General features: G+C 44.1%; 2 protein-coding genes across 4 annotated transcripts in view; one reads left to right on the top strand and one right to left on the bottom strand.

Moving 5' to 3' along the window:
* The window catches only part of BMX (BMX non-receptor tyrosine kinase), a 24,394-nt gene extending 15,337 nt beyond the window's left edge, over nucleotides 1-9,057 (bottom strand). The window contains exons 1-6 of one of the 2 annotated variants that reach the window (XM_083734373.1): nucleotides 8,971-9,057; nucleotides 7,064-7,220; nucleotides 6,817-6,921; nucleotides 5,309-5,390; nucleotides 2,336-2,455; nucleotides 300-361 (exon numbers count right to left, since the gene is read on the bottom strand). In XM_083734373.1, coding sequence (XP_083590499.1) covers nucleotides 300-361; nucleotides 2,336-2,455; nucleotides 5,309-5,390; nucleotides 6,817-6,921; nucleotides 7,064-7,210 — 516 coding nt within the window. In that variant the 5' untranslated portion in view covers nucleotides 7,211-7,220; nucleotides 8,971-9,057. Of the gene's footprint in view, nucleotides 1-299; nucleotides 362-2,335; nucleotides 2,456-5,308; nucleotides 5,391-6,816; nucleotides 6,922-7,063; nucleotides 7,221-7,763; nucleotides 8,184-8,970 lie in introns of those variants that run through there. The other variant, XM_083734372.1, reaches the window with a different exon arrangement.
* Nucleotides 9,058-10,640: 1,583 nt separating this feature from the next.
* Nucleotides 10,641-24,622, top strand: part of PIR (pirin) — a 28,360-nt gene continuing 14,378 nt past the window's right edge. Inside the window, exons 1-5 of one of the 2 annotated variants that reach the window (XM_083734588.1) lie at nucleotides 10,641-10,920; nucleotides 11,488-11,625; nucleotides 14,194-14,286; nucleotides 16,401-16,484; nucleotides 18,066-18,272. In XM_083734588.1, coding sequence (XP_083590714.1) covers nucleotides 11,533-11,625; nucleotides 14,194-14,286; nucleotides 16,401-16,484; nucleotides 18,066-18,272 — 477 coding nt within the window. In that variant the 5' untranslated portion in view covers nucleotides 10,641-10,920; nucleotides 11,488-11,532. Of the gene's footprint in view, nucleotides 11,141-11,487; nucleotides 11,626-14,193; nucleotides 14,287-16,400; nucleotides 16,485-18,065; nucleotides 18,273-24,622 lie in introns of both variants that reach the window. The other variant, XM_083734587.1, reaches the window with a different exon arrangement.

Here is a 24,622-nt window from a genome sequence, read left to right as displayed (position 1 = left end):
CTGCTATAACCTTCGATCTTCTTTACTGTAATAATTCTGGAATAAAATTATCTAGTACCTATTTGTGGTGTGTTCTGAATAGCTTGGTCCGATCCCTTACAAGTTTTGAGAAGACGACCCTACATGAATATCCTTCACCCTTTACGTGATTAAAAAAGTCTACTCTTTCCATCTGTACCAAGAGAAAGATGAGGCAAGGGCCCATCTTCTTTCAAACAGTCCCACATTGTTTATCCTAATGGAAGCAGCATATCTAGAATATAAACAATCCATATTCACTGTGGCAAAGTTTTATTCACCTGTGTTCCTGGTACCGGTGGAAGCGGTTTCACTGCACTGCTTGCACTGTGAAGAATGTAATCTATATCAAGAATTAAGGGGGGAAAGGCTGGGTGAAATTAATGCCCTGAATCTCCACTGACAAGCAGACTTTGGAAAACCCTTATCAGGCAGCTTTGTTTATTACCATAGGAGTAATGGACTAACCCAGAGTGGGCTGCATTGTTCCCTCATTACCTTTTGAGAGCAAAATCTGGTTGAAAACAGACTGTGGGGTTACAGTGTGGACCTTGGTCTAATCCATTTATATTCCTACACTCTATACAAGCATGGTATAAACACGCTTCTTTAAAAGCCTGAACTGTTTGAAAAAGACAGTACTTAACTGCATTGTGCTGAAAACCTCAGAGTCTAAAGGGTGGTTGGGAAAAGTTCCTTCCTCCTCATCTAACTGTACAAACTAACTGGCAAACAAAACAGTGATGTTTTGTGCCAAGAACTCGGACGGAGAGCAGTATTTGCATGTAGATAGTTTGTTTTGGAAATACTTCAGCTCACTGACATTTGGAGCTTTGTAAAAACAACAGGGCATTGCTTATTTCTTTTCCAGCAAATTTGCTGTGGTTCCCCCCTCACTGTTGGGAAAGGCTCAGTCTGAGCAGTACTACTGTGCTTCCATCTGCAAGTGGGTTGCTCTTCTTCAAATAAGCCCATGTGGTAGGGCAGGCACCCCCAAACGTGGCCCTCCAGCTGTTTTGGGACTACAGTTCCCATCATCCCTGACCACTGGTCCTGTTAGCTAGGGATGATGGGAGTTGTAGTCCCAAAACAGCTGGAGGGCCGAGTTTGGGGGTGCCTGTGGTAGGGGAAAGCTAGGCTGGAACACTCCCCTCCAATATGCCAGTTTTCTATATGGACGGATTTGATTGATTGATTGATTGATTGAATGTATGGAGCAGGAGCACTCAATCATGTAAACCCCCACCTGCAATCTGAAATTATACACCCCAGATACAGAGGGCAGTACAGTATTTAACCAAGTTATACTCAGAGCAGACCTACTGAAATTAATGGCGCTAACTTAGTGATACTAAAAGGCTCAGAACCGCAGTACCTTAAGCACCACCTCTCCCCATACAAACTGACCTAGACCCTGCACTTGTCATCTAATAATAATAAGAAGAATAAGAATAATATACTTATACTCCACCCTTCTGGCTGGGTTTCCTCAGCCATTCTGTGAGGCTCCCAACAGAATTAAAACCACAGTAAAACATCAAACATTAAAAACCTCCCTAAACAGGGCTGCCTTCAGATGTCTTCTAAAAGTCAGGTAATTGTTTATTTCCTTGACATCTGATGGGAGGGCATTCCAGAGGGCGGGTGCCACTACCAAGAAGGCCCTTCTCTGTGTCCCCTCTCCCTGAGCGGTTTGGAGAGTGGCAACACAAGAAAGGACCTTTCCTGTAGTGGCTCCCTGGTACCATTGGGACGGTTATGATTTTTTTTCTGTGACTGTTTTATTGTTTCTTATTATTGTGTTATGTCAATTATGTTTTTAATGTTGTACACAGTCCTGGGATCTTTGGATAAAGGGCGGTATATAAATTGAATAAATAATAGATCATAATAATTTCAGTGGGCTAAACTGAGTTGAATGTCGCCCATAATAATTACTCACACCATGCATTTAAATCCTTAGGACAATGCTTTAAACAGTTATGGTGGTTTCCCTCAAAGAATTATTGGAGCTGTTGTTCGTTAAGGAAACCTCTATTCCACTCCAAGAACTACAATTCCCAGAGTGCTTTAACAGTCAGTCACTCTTCACATGGGCTTACTGTTACTGACATCTTTGTTGCTTTTATTGCAAAAGTGTGGTTTTGGTCTGTATACTGCCTTGTGATATTTTATATGAAATGGCAGTTTGTAAAAAGAAAGAAAGAAATGCAAATGCCTAAGAAAATAAAAATAAAATAATTAATATTGGAAAGGGCACAAAAAGCCTCAAATTTCCATTGTATGAATGATAGAAAGAGATGAAACAACACATTACACTTTCCCCAGATTATGCATCCAGGAGCCGCTTTGCAGGTTTGATTGCAGCACAGGAACTTCCCGTTGGAATAGAATCTGCTGTGGTACTTGTTTAGTAAATCTGTATTGCCCAGAATCTCTGGAAAGCATAGAAAACAGAGGAGGTGGGGGGTGGCAGGGGAGAGAGAGGAAGAGACTGAAAATGTTTTCTGCTATAAAACAATAACCTCATATAGACTAATAGTTCAGATGTAGGGCCAATTCACATGGACAAGGTGCGAATGCTGAGAATATGGACTGAGGTCAGGGCTGGCCCTGCCATTAGGCAGATGAGGCAACAGCCTCAGCAAGCAAATGTTCAGGGATGGAAACCAGTGGCGAGGTCATAGTGGATAGGGCTGTGGTTGCCCCAGGGCCTAGCCTGCACCTCCTAGGTTGCTACACTCAGAAAGAGTGGAAGATGTTGTCCTGCTGCAAGTCTCGAAGTAAGATTCAGCCAGGGGTCCGGTCAACTTTTGCTCATGGAACAGGAGGGACTCCATTTTGATTTTCGGCTCAGGCTGCACAATATTGTGGACCAGCCTTAACTGAGTATATCAGTGCAGTGTTAACTGTACTAACAGTTTTGAAATGGTTGACACTGCACTTCTATATACGTTCTGCTCAAAAGGAAGCTTCAATGGGACTTATTCCCAGGTCAGCAGATATGGGATTGTAGCTTTAGCCTCTGGTTCAGAGCTCCCGAGTCCTCTGTTACTTTAAAGCATTTATATACCACTTTACATCACCTTAAATTTCAAGGTAATGTACAGCATAAACATAAAATAAGACACTAAAGCAAAGGTAAAATCAACAGATAAAATCAGACGACTTCTTTTTTTTATTGCTCATACTGAACTTCAACCTGAGATGGCTTTCCTCATTCTCTTTCATGAAGGGGGCAGTTTTGCACACATGGGAAATGCCTTATTTACACGTGTGTGTGTGTGCGTGTGTGTGTGTGAGCGCCTTCCAACAAGCCTTTTAAATTGAGATCTTTCCCAGGCTGCATCTGTATTTGAATTGTTTCAAAGGTGTTTGTAAAGACGTTTCGTCATTTGTTGTTTGGTGCCCTGGGCTCCTTTGGGAGGAAGAGCAGGGTATAAATTACATGAATAAATACCAAGCCAGAACATTGATCCATCGGGCTTAGTGCTACCTACACTCAAAGTAGCTCTGAAAGGGCTAAGACAGGGGATACCCCCAGACCTACCAGAAAATCCTGGAGCTGTCCGAATGCAAAGCAGATGCTCTGGCACTTCCTTATGAAGCTTTCTGCTTCCACTGGAATGAACAGGGCAGCTGTGTGTGTGTCCATCAGCCCTCAAAATGTCAAAGAAGCACTGACGTTGAACTTGGGGTGCAGGCATATACACTATGTGTGCTAAAAACCAGAGCCGTAGCTAGGTGATCTTGCGCCCCTGGCAGAACCATCCAGATTGTGCCCCTAAAGATAAAGGGTGTCTAGACCTAGACCTAGACCTGACCATTAGGTCTAGTCGTGGCCGACTCTGGCGCTCATCTCGCTTTATTGGCCGAGGGAGATAGAGTACGGCTTCCGGGTCATGTGGCCAGCATGACTAAGCCGCTTCTGGCGAACCAGAGCAGTGCACGGAAACGCCGTTTACCTTCCCACCTGAGCGGTACCTATTTATCTACTTGCATTTTGACGTGCTTTCGAACTGCTAGGTTGGCAGGAGCAGGGACCAAACAACGGGAACTCATCCCGTCACGGGGATTCGAACCGCCAACCTTCTGATCTGCAAGTCCTAGGCTCTGTGGTTTAACCCACAGCGCCACCCGCGTCCCTTAGATTGTGCCCCTAGCCACAGATAAATTGGCTCTTCTTTCTGCCTCTCCTCCAACCATGCCCCTTGCACCCATTCAATTCCTCACATACTTCACCTTGTAATGAATTCTTTTTTTGTAATGAATTCTGATTGAAGGATGCTGAAACAGAAAGAGGTCACCAAGATGGGGAAGGCTGACCTAGATGATGGTATATAGGCATCTCCCCACTTATGTGCGGGTTACTTTCCGGGCCCCTGCGTGCATAAGTGAAGTTGCATAAAGTGAGGAGCAACCCACTTTAATAGGGAGGAGGGCATGGGAGCCAGCTCCTTGGGGTTCCTTCGCCTCGTCATATAATATTTGACTCCCCACCCATTAATGGGCATTGCCATTCAATTAGCAAGCATGCGCTCTATCTTGATTATACAGGGTGGTACTTACCTGCTCCCCCCCATATATTTTATTTACCCTTGAAGGAGGGTGTCCGAGAGGAGAGAGAGAGACAAGTGACTCTAGAGTAGGCAGGCAGGACAGGGCGCCTGGTGGAGGGTCTTGGCAGCTGATTTTGCAGGGGCCCCCTCACCTGCGCCCCTGGCAGGGTCCCACCTCACCATCCACTAGCTATGACCCTACTAAAGCCTAGCCAGCCACCATAAAACACATATGCCATTTAGATTGTTACAAAAATTAGTTTTCAATTTCAAAGCGGCTAATCTGCTAAAAAAAAAAAGTTCAATTGGTTGACTGAACTCTGAAAGCCTCCCATCGGGTTTTCTTCTTCAAGCTGTTCTGTAAAGAGCTTTCTCACAAAGGCACTATCAATTTCCTTAAGTCAGCCAAGGTTCATTATGCTACAGTGGTACCTCGGGTTACAGACGCTTCAGGTTACAGACGCTTCAGGTTACAGACTTTGCTAACCCTGAAATAGTACCTTGGGTTAAGAACTTTGTTTCAGGATGAGAACAGAAATCACACAGCGGCAGCAGGAGGCCCCATTAGCTAAAGCGGTGCTTCAGATCAAGAACAGTTTCAGGTTAAGAATGGACCTCCAGAACGAATTAAGTTCTTAACCTGAGGCACGATTGTATTTGGAATGGAAATCTTTTCAGGTTAGCTGTTAAACCTTAAAGAGTCCTCAGAGTCTGATGAAACAGCTTGTTACCTTTATGCAAAGCTTCCAGCCATCGGCTTCGGCTCTCTTCGTTTGCAGAGAAAACATACAGGAGGCCACCTTTGTACACAATCTATGCATAGGAGGAAACAGTTTTGTAGTTACTGCGCACTAAAATAAATATTGCACTGCTGGCCTGCCAGATGCTGGTGTATTTCATGCGTGATATGGATGAAACCAGTATAATTTCAGACTCTGCCATGTGCAGAGAGTTATAAATTACAGTGCATGGGGGGGGGGGGAGGTAGATGAATTAATTCAAGCTGTGCATACAACAGATTTGAATGTGTATATTTGGGGAATCAGTCTGAGCTGGGTTTAGATCTGAATCCAGAATCAATATCAGCATAAAAATAAAAAATAAAATGATAAGACGCAATAGCAAAAATATTATCAGCCCAAAAATTCAAATAAAAGAAAAACATGTCATCAAAAAGCAGCGTTGCACCCAGCATTTATCATAATAACAGCAGAAATGAGTTTAAAACAGCTCCCTATGCCTCAAATGATCTTTCAAAGCATACTTTGCAGCAAAGTATTATCTGGAACAAGACAGGCCACTGCCCTAGAAAGGGTGTTCCAAATACGGAAGTTCTGTGGAAACCAAATAATTCATCTCCTAGATGATGTTAACTTTTCGGTCATTTCCTCTGAATCACAAGTCATTTGGTGGCATTCAAACCGTAAAACACACCAGGAAGCATCCACCAAGCAAATCTCCAAAAAGATGGCTTTATATTGTTGCATGCCATCCCAATTTCCAAGCAGTGCAAGGCTCCAGGTGCTTGCCCTCGGTTCAGTTTCCCGGGACTGAGGGGAAACGGAGACTGTGGTGTTTTTAGGATGTATGGTTTATTTATACATATATACAACCTGAGCCTACGATGGAAGGGCTAACGGCATTAACACCCCAAAAAGGTCTTTCTTCTTCCTTGGATTCAAACAGGAATCAGGCATGACTCTGTCTCTCCCAAATGCGCAGCCTGCTGCCTGCCCCTTCTCCTTTCTAGCTCTTTCTTTTCCAACTCCCAGCACTGGCCTTTGCCTACCAGTGAGTTGAAGGAGGATGGCTCACCTATTTGTTATCCGGCACAGAGCCACTTCTTTTGTTACCTCATTGGCCCATTACCTCACTAGGAAGCTAGCCTGCCTATTCCAGGATTTGAATCCGTGCTGGATCCAGGAATTAAAGGGGGCTCAGGCATACAGTCTACCCACCCTAAACTCATAACAACACACTTGCCAAAACATCTGGTAAAGGCTTCCTTTCAGCATTGCTGCATTTAAGTTATTGGAGGAGACTTTTTTTCAAGATATCTGAACAAGTATACCAAGCCACTTAAGGAGGTCTTTTGGCTGAAACGTCTTGGGCCACCAGTATATATTCATCAACATGCTGAGGCAGGGCTTTCTCTTTTTGGGGGGGCATTCAAACTATAGGCACCATCCAGCAAAATATGAATTTGCTACTGAAAATATTTTATTGTATACAGTTTTACCTGGAAGGGATACTGCCTCTCTGGCGGGGCTGGTTCATCTAGATTCACTTCCTCCGCACATCGAATTTTCTTAATGTCAATTGATCCTTTTCTGGTTCCTTTTTTCTAAGAACATAAAAGGAAGTAGGGAGAAAGTTTCCAACACCCATAAGAAGGAATACATAACATGAAAAGGTGTTAGCCAGAGGTTGAATACCCAAGAATCTCTTACCCGCTTACACTGCATTCTAAGAAATCTATTTCTCACCTCTTTGTCATATTCATAGTAGGAAAGGCTTGTTTTCGTAAGAACAAAGAGTCGTTCTTTGTAATTATTTGGAGATATTTTTTTCTTTTGCTGAGACTTCTTCATCAGCAACTCTTCTAGAATGATTCTGTTCTCCATGGTTTCCATTTTATGGTCACTAAAAGAGCAGGAAATGTTCCAAGTTAGAGAGCACCAATTAACCAACTGCAAAACTGAATCAAATTTGCAATTAAAATAATTCACTGTCAAATCTGAGTCTAGAACATAGCCCTTGTTACATATTATTTACCTACTCTCAAAATAAACAGCAACATAGAAACATTAGTTCCTTTGACTAAAATATAATGCTTGTAAATAGTCCCATTTATTCCAGTGGATCTTGACTTTCAAATATGCATTTATAAATATAACCCAAGCAAAATTATGTGCAAGATGGCAATTCTGAAGCAAAAAACCCAACAAATTAAAGTGAGCAACAAAAGGAAACATCGGTATATTTCCTAGATTGTACAGACGTAAAGAAGGCTCCCAGGCTTAATCCCAAATATCACTGGAAATGTCAAAAACTTAACTTGCACTTATTTTAAAAAGGTTATATGCGTACAGGAATACTAAAAGGCAGTAGAATTCATTATGTGTTGCTATAAGGCGTACAAAATACTAATACTAATAAAATAAAATAAGGAGAAATGAGGCTTACCTCAACAAGGAACTTCCTATGGAGACAATATTCCTCTTCTCATGATGGATTCAAGAGGAAGTATCCTTCTCATTGCTTCTTTTACATATTTACCAAATATAGGAATGTCTTTCAGATGTTATTTGCATACAACTCATATTGTCCAACATCCCCTTTCCCAGTTATAACACACCTGTCTCTTGTTAGTTCGTCCATTTTTTGTACTAAGAGAAATATTTTCCAATGAATTGTTTAGGGTACGTTTTCACAAAGCGACACAACTGGAGTTTTTATTTCTTGTCTGCCACTGTGGGAATGAATGCCCTTTCTGTGCAAATGTGATAGTTCCCCCCTCCCAAGAAATCTGGATAACTGAAGTTAGGACTGCTGCACCAGACAACGCTCTCCCCATTTTGATTTTCACATGCGTAGTGCTTTTAAGGAAGGTTGAACTATTTCCTAGGTAGAAATATTAATTATGAGAATTATAAAAAAAAAAGAATCACACTCAGTGATATTTATTTTGTTTCTTCTTTCAACTTCTCTGCTATCTTTCTTCTAGGGCACTTCCACACAGCTGTTTATTGTGGATGTGGTGCTGCTCAGGCATGCATGTTTTGTGTTGCATCCACACAACATCATCCTCATCAAAATGGCACCCCATATTTCCCCCTTTAATCCAGTTTGATCCAGGCTTCCTAGAAAACCTGATAAATAAATGGGGGATGAGAACCCCACACTTAGCAGGAATGGTAAATTTGGTTTAAATTGGAAGGAGCGGGGAATACGAGGTGGCATTTTGATTAAGAATGTACCATGTGGACGCTGGAAAAAATTCCACTCATGAGCAGCACTGAATTCACAAATTAGCACCTTCCAGCTTGTCTCATTTTGTAGTTCTTGGAGTTTCCATAGTTGTAAAGACCTCATTTCCTCTTGTACCCTGTTGCACTTCCTTTCCTCCAAGCAACCAGGATGCAGCTTTCCTCTGTTGGGTTATTTTGAAATCAGATACCGCTTCAGAACTGTTATAAGGAAAAACTGCTCTGGGGGCACTCAGGGAACAGTTTTTTTCTTTTAACAAAAGTAATTTTGCACAAATACTACTACACAGTATGTGGTATGTTTTTTAAAAAATAAATCTCACCCCATGGCAAATGTAAAATGTGAAAACTTGGCAGAGGTGAAGTCACCGTATTGTTAACTTACAGTGTTGTGGCATACATACCTATTCAGAAGCAAATATTTGTGTTTAATGGAGCTTACTCCCAAATGGATGTAGTGGGTGTAGGCTTGCAGTAATCAAACCAGATTCAGATTGGAGCTGTACTAATTTGCAGACCGGGTTTAGGGGGTGGGGACACACACACCCAAAAAGGCATAGTCCTTGACAGACCCATGCAGAGCTTGTCTGAGGCCTAGGGCAGCGGTCTTGTTGGAATAAAGTTATAAACTCAAACAAAAAATGCAGGAAACCCTGTCCCGCCCTACAAGGCTCATGTCAAGTGAAGGCCTACCTGGCCTGATCCTTGATAGTACTGTACAAAGATGCACCACTATGATTAACGGCAGCTACCAGAAGAATAAGAAATTGAGATAACAAGCTTTTTTATTATTATAAAAGAATGAAAATAGTTTGTTGAATATTTATGAAAAAAATATAAACAGATAAGAACATTGGCAGTATTACTGTATTGTAATAACCTGCAGTTTCATAAGGGTGCGTATTTAAAGTAGATGAATAAATGAGCCAAATTAAGTTAATTTGGACATGCAGGAGATATTAAAAATAAATTTTAAGGAAACACAGAAAAAGGGGGAAGGAAGTCAAGTTTTGAAATGTTAAAATGATTGTAAAATTAGTGAAATGTATAAATCTGAAAAGCTTTAATAATAGTAAAAACTATGGTTAATGGCAGCAAGGTAGATTAGGCTGGGTTATTGACTGACCCAACAACAATCGACTGTTGTTTATTGAGATAATAAAACTGGTTTGTCTGCCTTTTGGTGCAGAATATCAGGAATGGAACACAGCAGCCGAACCACCGAGGGCAGGGAAGATACTTCCTTTCGTAGCTTTGGGTTTTTGTTTCTTATCTCCTGGTTTTGCCCATGAATGTAATTCATTTACAGTTACGGATGTTCATCTATACATATGTACGTGTATATATTCTAAAAATATTCCCCAACTATGTTGTTTCTACTCTGAGTCATGGTTTACGGCTGACACCACTGGGAGTGCAGGACTCTTGCACCTTTAACAACTGTGTGGAAGGTAGCCATGAAACAGGGTTAGCCTCCCCTAGTTGGAAAACGCCATTGCAGCAAAAGCTTCGCCTGTCAATATTCCATCTCCCAGGAATTTCACTAATGGCTTTTCAGCCCACCATTTTGCTTTGGGGTCCTGCATGCCAAAGAGAGCTCCAATTTCCAGAGGGCAAAGTGTACATGCGAACGTGTGCCTCTGTGTCCGGGGCCAGGAAAATCCTGGTGGCCCCCACCTCAAGGCTCTCCGCCAAAAATTTTTCCTGCCCTTGCTGGAGAAGTCAGGGGTCGCACCTGGGACCGTCTGCACGCAAAACAAATGCGTGACCACTGCGCTGCTGCTGCTGCTGCCCACCCTACACCTATGCCTTGGGACTACGTTTGTGCTGCGTGCGACTGGATCTGATCCTGCCAGATCCCTTCTTCTGGTGCATGTCTCCTTTATGCAACCCAGCTGTGTGCTGGGAGGAGGGGGGATTAATTTCCAGACCGGAAATGTCTCCCGGGCAACGGAGGGAATCACAAACACGCCTCCTCGCCTTCCCTTGTTTACAAACGGGCTCTCGGAGGTCCCGCCTCTTAAAAGCCGATAGGGTGGCTGCCCTGCTCGTTTGGACAAAAAGGGGCAGGGCACAGCCAATTTTAGAAATGGGCGGGAGCACTTTGTCCGGGCGTTCCTATCCTTTGGAAAGGGCGATCCTTCCTTTGCATAATAATATTTGCGCTTTATAATGATCGCGGTGGCAGGTGGAGTCCAGCGCCACCTTTCGAGCGGAATCCCAAACGCCTCTCTCGTTCCTCGGGAGTAAATGTCACTTAGTCCCATCGGAGCTGCCGGGATCCGATGCACCGCTTACCCGGGAGTAAGCCCCGTTGGAACACAGCGGGGTTTGCGCTTGAGTAAACCTGCCCTGTGAGTCTGCTTCGACTCGCAGCTTTATGCAACTCGCCCACGCCCTTAGCGCTATTGTAGTTGCACTATCCGGCCCTCCCGTTTGTTTGCTTTACACATTATGCTTTTGTAAAAAAGAAAGTCTAGTGATCTGCTGAGTCACACCGAGCTTGCTGTTTTCCCCAGCACTTCAGCAAGCAGCGTTTTCTGCCGGGTTTGTCCATCTCAGATCGGGGAGAAGGTAGGGAACCGATAGTGGAGAAGAAGAAAGGGAACAGCTGCGGGACCATGTGGGCGGGAGGGAATTAAGAAAGCAAAGCAAACTTCTGATGGGCATATTTGCGAAGGGGAGCAAAGAAACTGTGGGATTCTAGGCATTTGCTCCTCAGGGGTAAGTCCCGGTGAGTTCCGTAGGAACTTAGGTAAAGTGTGCATAGGATTGCCAGCTTAAAACTATTGACTAGTTGAAAAGAAAATCCATTTGCTAAAGGGAGCGTGTCGCCCGTTTGCCTGACTTTGATGCCTTCAGGCTCAGACAGAGAGATTGTGGCTGAACGCTATTTAAGAAGCACGTCTTCTTTTGGGCAGGTGGTGTGAGGTTTCTTTTTAGGACTTGGTGCTGTTTCCCCAAGGATGGCTGCAAGGAAAGTTGTCAAAACGGTGCTGAGCAGGGAACAGGCGGAAGGAGTTGGCGCTCGGGTTCGCAGAAGCATTGGGAGGCCTGAGGTAAGGCGCTGGTTGTTTCTGTTTCACATGATGCCCGAATGCAGCCTTGGCCAACTTGGTGCCCACCAGTCATTTCGGACTAAAACTCCCATCAACCTAGCCAGCTCCTGGTCATCCAAAATTGTCACTCCTTTGTGGTGTTAAGGGGTGGCTAAGGGTAACTGAGCTCCAGATATTTTGTGTCACCCCTTTCCCTCATTGCCTATCCCTTTCCATTCCTATTTTGCACTTTCTCTCTATTTAAAAACTTACCTTAGAGCAGTGGTACCCAACCTTTTTTTGGCCATGCCCCACCTAAGCATCTCTAAAATCCTGATGCCCCCTCCCTGTGACATATAATTCTTATTATTCAAAAATGTGGAGGAAGCCTAAAAGGCCATTAACTGTTAATAACTCATACTTGATTTGCCCCATTTAAAAATCAGATTTCCCCACTGTGGGTTGTGTGTCCCACGTTGGGAACCACAGCCTTCGAGGGTTCAAATGCCCATTTGTCCATGAAGCTCATCGGGGTGACCTTGGGCCAATCACAGCCTCTCAGCCTAACCTACCTCACAAGGTTGTTGTGGGGATTGAATGAGGAGGGACAGATGAACCTTGAGCTCCTTTTAGAAGAAAGGTGGAATACAAGTCCAATAGATAATAGTAAACTTGTAGGCACAAATTTGTACCTTGGGTTCTTTAAGTACCTTGCTATTGGTGTATGTATGTTAGGGTGTTTGATGGGGAGCGTAACACAGGGGTGGCTAAGTCAGGGACCTGATGAAGCCCCCCCCCCCAAGCTTATTTTTATCCCCACCTCCCTCAAATCCTACCAGGTTTCACAGTGGCAGCAAAAAAGTGTATTTTTTAAAAAAGGAGATTTAAACCTCTCCACCTAGCAACCTGGTTCATACGAAGACCACACCCTCCTTGTCATCGTATCAATAATGAGCAGAGGAGAGCCATAGCCTCTGCCTCAGGTGATCGGCATGCTCATGCAAGTGTGTGGCACCTCAAGCCCAAAAAAGGATTAGCCTCCCCGTTTAAAGCAGATTCTTTTCTCTATACTGTCATCTCCAGGGTCCACTGATAACTTGAAAGACATAAGGTGCGATGGCGCTGTGGGTTAAACCACAGAGCCTAGGGCTTGCCGATCAGAAGGTTGGCAGTTCGAATCCCCATGACGGGGTGAGCTCCCATTGTTTGGTCCCAGCTTCTGCCAACCTAGCAGTTTGAAAGCACGCCCAAAGTGCAAGTAGATAAATAGGTACTTCTCCGGCAGGAAGGTGAATGGCGTTTCCATGTGCTGCTCTGGTTTTGGTGTTCTTTTGCACCAGAAGCGGCTTAGTCATGCTGACCACATGACCTGGAAAAACTGTTTGCGGACAACGCTGGCTCCCTTGGCCTGTAAAGCGAGATGAGCACCGCAACCCCAGAGTAGTCTGTGACTGGACTTAACTGTCAGGGGTCCTTTAGCTTTACCTTTAACAGCATGGGTACTCTCCCCTTCTGGCAATTATGTTGGTAGTTCCCAAATTCTTTACCAGTTAACTCGAATTGAATTCTGAACAGAACAACCCTGCGAGGTAGGCTAGGTTGAGAGTGACTGACTGGCCCCAGATAAACCCAGTGAGCTTCCATGGCTGTGGGAGATTTGAACCCTGTCCTCCCAGGGCCTAGATCTCAACACACTAACCACTACAACACACTTGACTTTCCTCCAAGTTTGTAGCTTGGTTTTGAGGCAGAGGATCTTCTCCCCCTGCAACTTCAGACCCTTTACCTGGAGCTGCTGCAGATGGTTTGAGCAAAGCATCTTTCTCCTGAGATGCTTACCTGGGGGCTGTAGGTAAGGTAACCCCATGCTGTGTGCCTTGATAGAGGAGTTAGGTGTTCCCTGGCTAAGGCTGTGAACATCAGTGGAGTGCCTTGAGTGCCTGCAGGTGAACTCCCATGGGTGGGGCTATAGAGGGAATGGGTGCTATCATTTGGCATTCTCCATTGACTTCAGTAACTTAATGTCACTTAATTGGGGCAGGAGTGACTTGAGCAAGCATAGTATACTGACATAAACTTTCATGTTAACTTAGAAATAAATCTTGTTGAATTCAGGTAGGGTTATGATTGCAACCTAAGACCCTTGTGCCATGCCACAAACTCTGCCTATCATTATCATCATCATTATTATTATGCATTTTATGGCAATGTAAACCCACTGTGTCCAACATCTTTGTGTTCCACAGCTGCATAGGATTTAGCATTGAACTCACCCAACAGATTTATCACCCATTTTTTACAGAGCAGCTTGTGATCTGAGTAAAATAAATTATCACTAAAACGACACCAATGACAATAAAATACTAGCATGGATTAAACACGGGGGCACATCAGAACAAGAGTTGGCACTGAGTCGGGGTGAGAGGCTTGCCCCAAAAGCCTTGACAGCTTTCCTAAAAAGCACTTTCATCCTCATCAAGTGGCTGTGATTGGAGAACAGGACCACACAAGTTCAGTTGTACATGGTCTCTCTCAAGCAAGTCACTTAAAAAAAAATAATTGTAAAATTCTTGCTGTTTTAATTTTCAGTTGAAAAATCTGGATCCGTTTCTGCTGCTTGACGAGTTCAAAGGAGGAAAACCGGCTGGATTTCCTGATCACCCTCACCGAGGTTTTGAGACTGTAAGTTGTTAAGGCGTGCATGCCTATGTCTGCCGGTTTTTACCATTGCTATAGTACATAGTCTGGGAATGGGCCACAGCTCAAGGGATAGAGCCCGTGGTTTGCATGCTGAAAGTAGCAGGTTGAGTCCCCAATGACATCTTCAGGTAAGACTGGGAGAGAGAATCCCTGTCTGAAACGCTGGAGGGTTGTTGTCACTCAGTGTAGACAATACTAAGCTAGCTGACCAGCGATCTGATTCTGTAGAAGGCAGCTTGCTATGTTCCTGAGGCCAGCTAACTTGGGCCTCAACCCATGACAGGTCTCACATGAGACTCATTAAAGAGTTGTTTGTTTGGCTGGTTCTGTGAGATCTCTTCCCCTGCGGGGAGGAGAGAGAGAAAACACAAGAGCCTACAGAGGCTGCCCACTGTCCTTCATTCCTATATTCCAGTTGAAGTGGCCTACATTGCCCTCTCAGAAAGCCCGGGCTATGAACGAACAGAGATATCATCTTTACAATGAAGTAATTCTCATTCTTTTATTAGTGGCACGGCAAGTCATAGCCCCAAACCAGAAAAGTCTGATTCTCTACCTGTGGAGACAAAAGGTCACATTAGTGGAAAGGCTAGCTAAACACATGAAAGCTTCGTCTGGCAAGCAATTTCATACAAACGCTGCACCCTTTTATGCCTTTTCTGTTGAGTGGCCTCTCCCACAAATGCACATGCAATTATGGCAGACTGTATTCCTGTTTACGGTCTTTTTTTCTTTTTAATTACAGTGGAAAATCGGTAAAATACATTTAACGTCCTACATTTCAAGCACATGGCTCCCCCGTAAGACTCCTGGGAACTGTAGTTTACCCTTCACAGAACTACTATTCCCAAAACCCTTCGCAAACATTTGCCAGGATTCTTGTGCTTTAAATACATGGTGTGTATACAGCCCGTGTCTTTGCTGTCTTATTCTACAGTTTTAATGGATGCCTCCTGTTGCGAACGTTATTATGTACAGCGCTTAGTGAGGTTTCCCTGAATAGCAGTGTATAAATCTTTCAAATATCTGTAAAAATTCTAGAATTACCAAAAAAACCCACCAAACCTCTTACAGTACCTTAAAGACTTAGCAGTTCTACTATGGCCTGACTGTGTGATCCGGAGTCTGAAAAAGGCTATGCTACAAAAAGACTTGCTCATCTTTAAGGTTATGCCAGACTCTTCTTAATGCTTTTGCTGTAACAGATTGTGGAACATTTCTTACATCCCGCCAGCAGGCGGCTCTGCTCAGCAGCAGTAGAGGCAAGGATGAGTTTGTGCAGGGCAAAATGATTTCTTAGTGAACACGAGACTTGCAGGGAAAATCTCTTTAAAGATCACCGGCTTTTTAAGCGAATGCATTATCAAATCCAGTGGGTAATAGGGAATACCTTTATAGGTACACAAAAGTAAAAAACAACAACACAAAACCACCCAGGAATTTATTGGGATTTCACCAATGTGACTGTGTAGGAATACAGTCCAACTAAATATTTATGGGAAAATCACACCTATTTTCCCAGTTCATTCTTTCACTAGCAATATGATTTGTCCCTTAAAGTACATTCATTTTATTGGCTTTCAGTTCCCCTCATCTATGCCTCCCCCTCTTCCAGTGTTGCTTTTAGTTTGTACAATAAGTATGCAGGATATCATTCTACCATGTCTAGTTTAAATGAAAAACAGAATGTCTCTGTCTTTGGGGTACCACGAGATACCATGGGGATCAATACAGTACAGTGTAGTGCCATTGATTTCAGTGGGAAAACATTAACAGTCTGTCTAACTCCTGTTTAAATCAATAAGATTATAAAATGTTAACTGGCTGAATTATACCCAATATTTATTTGCTCTATGGGTTTGTTGTTGTTGTTTTTGCTTGCTTATTTTAAGCTGTATTTTTACTGGAAATGTTATTGTAAGTCTCATATGGCTTTGTTCCATGTTTGGAAAATAACAATGTCATTTAGATTACAGTTCACTGGGCTTCAGACTACAAACTCCGTTGGAACAAATGCCTTCATGATTGTCAGATGAGGCCATAAAACCTGCTGTGAGCTTGGGCTTCCCTGATGCTCTAAATCTTCTCTTTCTCAGGTAACATACTTACTGGCAGGCGGCTCCATGGCCCATGAGGACTTCTGTGGCCACGCAGGTAGACTGAATCCAGGAGATTTGCAGGTAAGGTGAAGTGATGAGAACAGAGGTTGCCCTGTCTTGCCCTTTCACTTTGAAATTGGTTTTGAAGACTAGATGTTTTGCAATGTATTTCCCCCCGCTCTGTCGTCTTCCTAGTACAGTGGTACCTCGGGTTACATACGCTTCAGGTTACATACGCTTCAGGTTACTGACTCTGCTAACCCAGAAATATTACCTCGGGTTAAGAACTTAGCTTCAGGATGAGAACAGAAATCACGCGCCGACAGCGCAGCTGCAGCAGGAGGCCCCATTAGCTAAAGTGCTGCTTCAGGTTAAGAATGGACCTCCGGAACGAATTAAGTACTTAACCCGAGGTACCACTGTACACTGATTTCTGTAATGAGGAGCCTGTGACCTCTCCACTCCTCCAGATTTTGTTGGGACCCGGATTGCCAGCAGCCCCCCATGGCCAGTGGGTCAGGGACGATGGGAGTTTGTGGTACAACAACATCTGGAGTGTCACAGGATCCTCCCTTGGGGCAAACCATTGGACTTCAGGATTCCCTGCATCCCAATTTGAGGTGGGTTACAGTGGTGGTACCACCACTCCGTTAAGTTTGTTTGAAAGAGATGAGGTTGGGGAGCTATTTAGGTATCCGGGAGGAGAGGAGAGCTCCCCTGCCTTGAATTGTTTGCAGAAGAGGGAGTTTTGTGAGATGCGGTTTTTCCTACCCGGCCTAAACATCCTCTTCTGTATAAACTTCTCCAGATAGGAGCTCTGCCTTCCCCTGCATTTGGTCATCCTAACTAGAAAAAGAATTAAAGTGGCTTCACTTTGGGATTGAAGATGGAACCTAGATCTGAAAAGAGTGAAGACCGATAATTGTAGACAGGGGTAGTTAACCTGTGACAAACCGCCCCCCCCCCCCATCATCCTTGGTCATTGGAGAAGTCTGGTTAGGGTTGGAGTTCAGCAACATCTGGGGGGGGGGGGTCACAGGTTAGCCTGTTCCTGTTACAGATGATGTTAAAGCTTCCAAATCCAATTCATTCTAATACAACATTCTAAAGACCTTTAATGCAACCCTACATGTCTATTTAGACCAGGGTTTCCCAAACTTGACTCCAGCTGTTTTTGGACTACGATTCCCACCATCCCTCACCACTGGTCCTGCTAGCTAGGGATGATGGGAATTGTAGTCCACAAAAGAGCTAGAGACCCAAGCTTGGGAAACCTTGATTTAGACATACGCCCCATGAAGTTCAATGGGGCCTTACTCCCAGGTAAGCGTGCATAGGATTATTGAAGCCCTAGGATATTTACATTCTGGGTCAATTCCCATCATACCACAATCCGCCATGAAACTTTTTGTTTCCTAAGTGTTTAAAACTCATGGATTATTTTTAGCTAATAGCATAACAAATTATTAGACCTGTATTTTTGCATCTTGTTGCGCTTTGGCTAAATAATGCGAGGTGGGGTTGCCAGCTTTGAGCACAACACTAGATCGTGTGTGCAATTTGGTGGGATGGGACTAGGAACTGAGTTTATGCTTCACTTCAGCTTCTGCAAAGCAAAATGTTTCAATTCTCTTACCTGCTCCTTTACCTTTTGGCATATAGTGGATGACAGCCGGCCGTGGCATTCTCCATGCAGAGATGCCATGCACTGAGGAGCCAGCCCACGGCCTGCAGCTTTGGGTCAACCTGAGAAGCTCTGAGAAAATGATTGAACCCCAGTACCAAGAACTCAAAAAGGAAGAAGTCCCCAAGCCTTCGCAGAACGGCGTGAGTGTGTCCGTCATTTCAGGAGAGGCACTGGGCGTAAAGGTAAACACATTTGCTGACAAACTAGTGAAAAGAGGCCTCTTTTAAAAAAAACTGTGAACAGTTCTGATAGTTATCTTATGGCTTAGCACAACCTGCAGCCTTTTAAAAAGTGAGTCCCTTGTCTTAACTATACCTTCAGGAGGGGGGAGGGGGAGGTAAAGCCACTGCAGGGCAAAATGAGGGTGTTTGTGAGTGACTTTTCCTTCTCTGATAAGGTGCAGTAAAATTACGGGGCAAGTTACTGTGTACTCCTTGTGTTTACGTAGTCCACATGCTATTGGGGAAGGAGTCCACACTACTGTATTTCCTTGGAAAGCGTATCTGTTGGCAAGGAAAAAGTGGAATGGAAAGAGCCCTTATATACAAAAGGATCTGCTTGCAAAGAAACTCTGTGACCTATGCGCTTAGATTTGTTTGCATGAAAGGCCTGCAGCCAGCTCAGTGATGGAGGAAGCTGTGCTCTCCCTTCTCCTCCTGAACAGAGCCGCTGGCTGGAAAGAAAGCCACACTGCGATTTGAAGGCAGTTCCCACACGGTGCTCCTTCAATGGAGCCCTACTGCCACAAAAAGATGTGTACTGTTCAACCTTCCCCAACCAAATGACATTTTCGACTACAAGGCCCATCAGTCCTAGCCAGTATGGCTTGGGGTGATGGGAGTTGGAGTCCAATGACCTCAGGAGAGCACCAGGTTGGGGGTGGCTATCCAAGACTTATGCTAGATAATAATAATAATAAATTTATTATTTATACCCTGCCTGCCTGGCTGGGTTTCCCCAGCCACTCTGGGCGGCTCCCAACAGAATATTAAAAACACAATAAAACATCAAACATTTAAAACTTCCCTAAACAGGGCTGCCTTAGATGTCTTCTAAAAGTCGGGTAGTTGTTTATTTCCTTGACATCTGATGGGAGGGTGTTCCACAGGGCGAGCACCACTACTGAGAAGTCCCACTGCCTGGTTCCCAGTTACCTCACTTCTCGCAGTGAGGGAACCGCTAGAAGGCCCTCGGAGCTGGACCACAGTGTCTGGGCAGAACGAAGGGGGTGGAGACTACAGGCACCGTCAGTGTCTCTAGCAAATGTTTTCTGGCTGCATGTTCCCCCTCAACCTGTCATATGCTTAAAATTCCAATTCACTGAAGTTACATGTTTCAGCTAGTTAATTATGTAACCCCTCAGGGTCAGACAAGTGGAAAACAAGCAGGCCAGCCGTGCTACATCTGCCATTTGTAGGGATCTGAATGACTGAGCCTTTAGTTTTAAGAGGATGTAATTGTATGGGATATCATCCCTTTTCCTTTCTGGAAAGTGTTTTTACTGTCAGTGAGATGCTGTGAGATGTATGAATTATTATTAATAGCATCTCACTTTCAGGAAGCAGTGCCTGTATAGTCAAGCCGTGGTTTGTTCTTACGGCAAGGGAGAAAAGGAGCTGGGGCCTTGTCGGAGGAGGTTGAGTCTCAAGGGTCGTAATCTTGGTATTTTAAGCAAGCATTTTATTGGGTTTCCCCCCCTTCTTTTTAACAAGCTGCCTTGCTGTGGCCCATCTAGAAGCACATAAAATAAGTGAGCGAGTCTCATCCTATATACTGTCGAGGCATGCCTTGGTGATATACTGGAATGTGGCTCGCAAAGGAAGCCGGACGCCTTTGTTCTTGCAGTGAACCAACAGCCACTTCCAATCAGGAAAGGTTACAGAGGGAAAACAAGCCGCACAGCTTGCTCAGCCAGTTCCAGCTGCCCCACACAGAACACTTAAGCCCAGCCCACACTTTCGGAGCTGACCCCTGACCTCTGGGCTCTGCCTCTACATTCCACTTCTTTGTTTTATTAACTGAGCCCTTGCCTGTGCAGAAGCAGAGTAGCAGATGGGCTGTCTTGCCCAGGCATTCCTCCATAGCCCACTGTTAGCTTAGAGGCTGCTCAGCCTTATTTCTCATTTCAGTTGTGGCATTTGGTGAGAATTCTAGGAAGAACAATGTCAAAGCAAGGCTAGAGTGGGAGATTCAATATGGGGAAGGGCCATCTGCTTTGCTCAATGACCGGCACTTCAGGTTAGGATTGCTAACTTTCCCTGTCTTGAAACCCTGGAGAACCACCAACCTAGAGTCAATGGTCCGGCCCAGTAGACCTATGTTTTTCTGTATCCTTAAAACCTTTCGTCATGGAACTGGCAGTTCCCCCACTGTGAGAAGTGAGGTTACAGGGAAGCAGGCAGAGGGTCTACTCTGCGGAATGCCATCTCTTCAGAAGCCAAGGTTGTAACTATACAACCTTGAGAAGACACCTGAAGGCAGACCCGTATAGGGAAGTTTTTAATGTATTATTATGTGTTTGTAAATGGCAACCCAGTCAGATGGGCAGGGTACAAATAAAACAATAATGTATAATCTGGTTTCTCCTCCCACAAGGCATCCTTTTTTAATCAGCCTCCCACTCCAGAGCCTGTATAATTTTTATTTCCCAATAATTCAGCCTCATATCTGAAGAGGTTGGCCAAGGTTGTCCCCAACAGTTAACAGCACAGCTTCTTAGGTGATGCTCTATTTCTGTGGCTGAAGCTGTGTAAAATGCACCCGTCGGGCCAGATTCCTCCTGGACCACAATTTTCAAAAGCCTAGTCTGGTACGTCTAGAAAGAGCATAGCTGATTTATCAGTCTGATATTACCTGGCAAGATGAAGAAAATACACACATTCTGTGGTGCATTAAAATAATTTATGTAGACACGCTATACCAGAGAGACACATTACTCTGTTTTTACATTTATTACCTGCACTGCATTTTTCATTCCTTAAACAATTGCTGAAAGTCTTCCAGGTGGAAGAACTCGAAAAAGTTTCATGAGGAAATGAAAGCTTTGGCTATTTGCAAACCTAAAGCACTAAAACAATCTGCATCCTATTTGCAACCTACCATTGGCAGTTTGACAGCTGGATGATGCCCTACTTCTGGGTGGAGTCAGTTGATCAGAAGTTTGGTGCAAAGTTTCAGATGCAGAGGGGTGGCGGATGCCTACTTGGGTGAAAATTTCTGCAGACTCAGCATGACCACCTAGGATGTCAGCACTTGGCTTTAGATGCTCATGGGCATGTCCAGCAGCAATGAATTCTGGGAATAGCTACTGTAGCTGGGTGAACTGGGTGAGAAGCCAATTAAAATAGAGAGCCCCTGGGTGAGTACTTGACTGTTGCTCAGTTAATCCTGAGTTGCCTGGAAAATAATATTCTACACTATAGAAAAAAGTATGTTTAAAGTTGGACTTTAGAAAAAACGATCACTCTAGCAAACTTCATTTTACTATACAGTGGGACCTCAGGTTACAAACACTTCGGGTTACAGACTCAGCTAACCTGAAAGTAGTACCTTGGGTTAAGAACTTTACCTCAGGATGAGAACAGAAATTGCACACCAGCAGCATGGTGGCAGCGGGAGGCCTCATTAGCTTAACCTCAGGTTAAGAACAATTTCAGATTAAGAACGGACCTCCAGAACGAATTAAGTTCGTAACCAGAGGTGCCACTGTATTAGATCAGTATTTGTAAGTTCCTGGGTCCTAGATCAGTATTTGTAAGTATTTCCCATAAAGGAAATACTTAATCCACTTTGTGCATCTTAAATACTGTTTGTAGCATTTTCCATGTGTTTAATGAGCCCATACTGAAAGCATTGTTGCCACAACAACTAATTAGGTAAAGGTAAAGGTACCCCTGCCCGTACGGGCCAGTCTTGACAGACTCTGGGGTTGTGCGCCCATCTCACTTAAGAGGCCAGGGGCCAGCGCTGTCCGGAGACACTTCCGGGTCACGTGGCCAGCGTGACATCGCTGCTCTGGCGAGCCGGAGCCGCACACGGAAACGCCGTTTACCTTCCCCCTGGTAAGCGGTCCCTATTTATCTACTTGCACCTGGAGGTGCTTTCGAACTGCTAGGTTGGCAGGCGCTGGGACCGAGCAGCGGGAGCGCACCCTGCCGCAGGGATTCAAACCGCCGACCTTTCGATCGGCAAGTCCTAGGCGCTGAGGCTTTAACCCACAGCGCCACCTGCGTCCCAAATTGTGCTCAATTTTGGGAACCATCAGACTGAACACAATCCATGAGCCATGTGGGGTTTGTTGTTATTAGTTGTATTTTATAGTCTCAAACAGATAAGCTAAAAAAGGCTCATCAAGCCATTGCTGAGCCACAATTATAAATGATGGGCTGTGTTTGGCTTGGTGGGTTAGCCAGTTGTGCAGGCATGATGTAAGTGCTTGGGATAGGATATACCCAAAACTCTGCCAACACAGCGTTGACAGATAGGATTTGGCATGGCAGAAATACTATACTCTGATGGCAGATAAACTGGGGGCATAAGGTAGGCATCATGGTCTATCTTTACACATTAGCTCTGACGGAGGAATGAAAGAATCTCTACTTCGCTTTCCACCTTTAACAGTGATTTTAGAAGCTGCTTCCATTGTGAAAGAGCTGCTGCTCATTACTCCAGTTTCTAGTGCTTCACCAATGGAAGACATTTCACATTGTCTCATCAGTTCAGCCAATTAACGTCAGAAGCTTCATCACCGCATTGCCACCGGCACAAACCCCCTCTGCACAAATGTCAACACTGAATATAGCAGCAAATAAGTTTAGGATCATCACAGGGTGATATTTTGAGTTACTCGTTTTCATTATAATACCTACTTAGACTTGTGTGGAATTCTTTAGCTGTAATTTTTGCATTGTAGGGGGCTGGACTAGATGCGCCTTGGGGTCCCTTCTATAAGTCTGTGAATACAGACTGAGTAATATTAGTAAGCATGGCTCATTGCCCAGCTACTGCTATGCAACAAGTTCTAACCATATGCATATATCCCGCATTTAAAAATGAAGATAATGCCTGCAGTTACAGTAAATGTTGTTTGCAAACTCAAGGGATGACTTCTGAAGCTTTTCCAATTGCATGTTTTTTATCACCTTCTAGCATTCCTCTCATTGTTTTTATTAGCAAACGTGCTATTCATTACGAAGGCAAATCAATGCCACATGTAAGCTGTATGGCCTAATGAAATCGTGACCATACCAAGGGGAAGTTGCTGCCCTTTCTAGTGCAGGTATAACAGACAGAAAAACCCACCACCTTCAGATCGGTCGTAAATTCTCTTTCTGCGTGTTGAAGATGCTTTGTTGAACCATTTTAATGCTGGTGCCTTATTACCACGGATAACCTGAAAAAAATGTACGCAAGATGAGCCAAAGTGGGGTTTGCATACCAAAGTAGTCATAAATTCTTTCAACATGTGGCTTCAAATCTTTCCATAAGTACTTTGCAGTGCTGTTTTAAAAGGCATTTTTGATTTAATGCCTCTTTTTGCCTTCCGGAAGGCACCGTTTTAAAAATTCAACGTGATGCATTTCCACTTCTGATTCATTTCCTGACCAAAGATTGCAGTTTGTACATTGACTCCGGTACAAGACACCGCTGCTTGAAATTTCATGTTTGAGGGGAACTGGTTTTCCTGTTCCTTATTTTAAGAATAGCCATTCCTTTTTCTAACAAGAAGGCAACATGGATTTAGGTTGTATGAACTGTTGTTTAGTATAGGTTCACAGGGCAGGTTCAACAAGCAGGAAAGGTCTTGGGGCATCTTGTAAAATAATTGGAAGCAAGCACCGTTGGAGAATGCGTTTCATTACATTTCATCTGATGCCTTTAGGGCATGTCTGTGCACGGAGTTATAAAGGGCTTTTACTAATTCTTATAATCAATATCCCTGGCATCTGAGTGATGGCAATGTAGGATATTCATTGGGAAAATGTAGCAAAGAGGATTGCGAGAGGATGTTCTTCCTCTCTCGTAAGCCCAGAATTGGGGCATCCAATAAAGTTGTTAGTTGGGAGATTCGGTATAGATAAGAGGAAGGACTTCACACAGCACATACCTAAACTATGCTGCCACAAGATGTAATGATGGCAGCCAGCTTGGACAACATTAAAAGGATTGTAGACAGATTCATGCGGAATAAGGCTATTGGTGGCTACTAGCCAAGATAGCTGTATTAGCTCCAGAACTGGAGGTGGAATGTCTTTGAAATCCAATTGCTGAGGACAACAAGCAGGAGAGGTCTTTTGCTCTCATTTCCTTGTGGGCTTCCTGTAGGCAACAGGTTGACCACTGGGAGAACTGGCTAGAAAGACCTTAAGTGTGCCCTAGCAGGGCTGATCTTACATTCTTTTCATATAAGAAACGACTGTTGGTATCAGGCACACCATGGTAGTATGGATTACATGGAAATTATGAGTTGTAAAGATGATTGTAGCGCAGAGAGATTTCTAGATTTTGTTTACATCGTGTTGGACTATACCTC

The sequence above is a fragment of the Podarcis gaigeae genome (assembly GCF_964106915.1).
Source record: "Podarcis gaigeae genome assembly, chromosome: 4".
Lineage (NCBI taxonomy): Eukaryota > Metazoa > Chordata > Lepidosauria > Squamata > Lacertidae > Podarcis > Podarcis gaigeae.
This window is presented reverse-complemented; position numbering and strand designations above follow the sequence as displayed.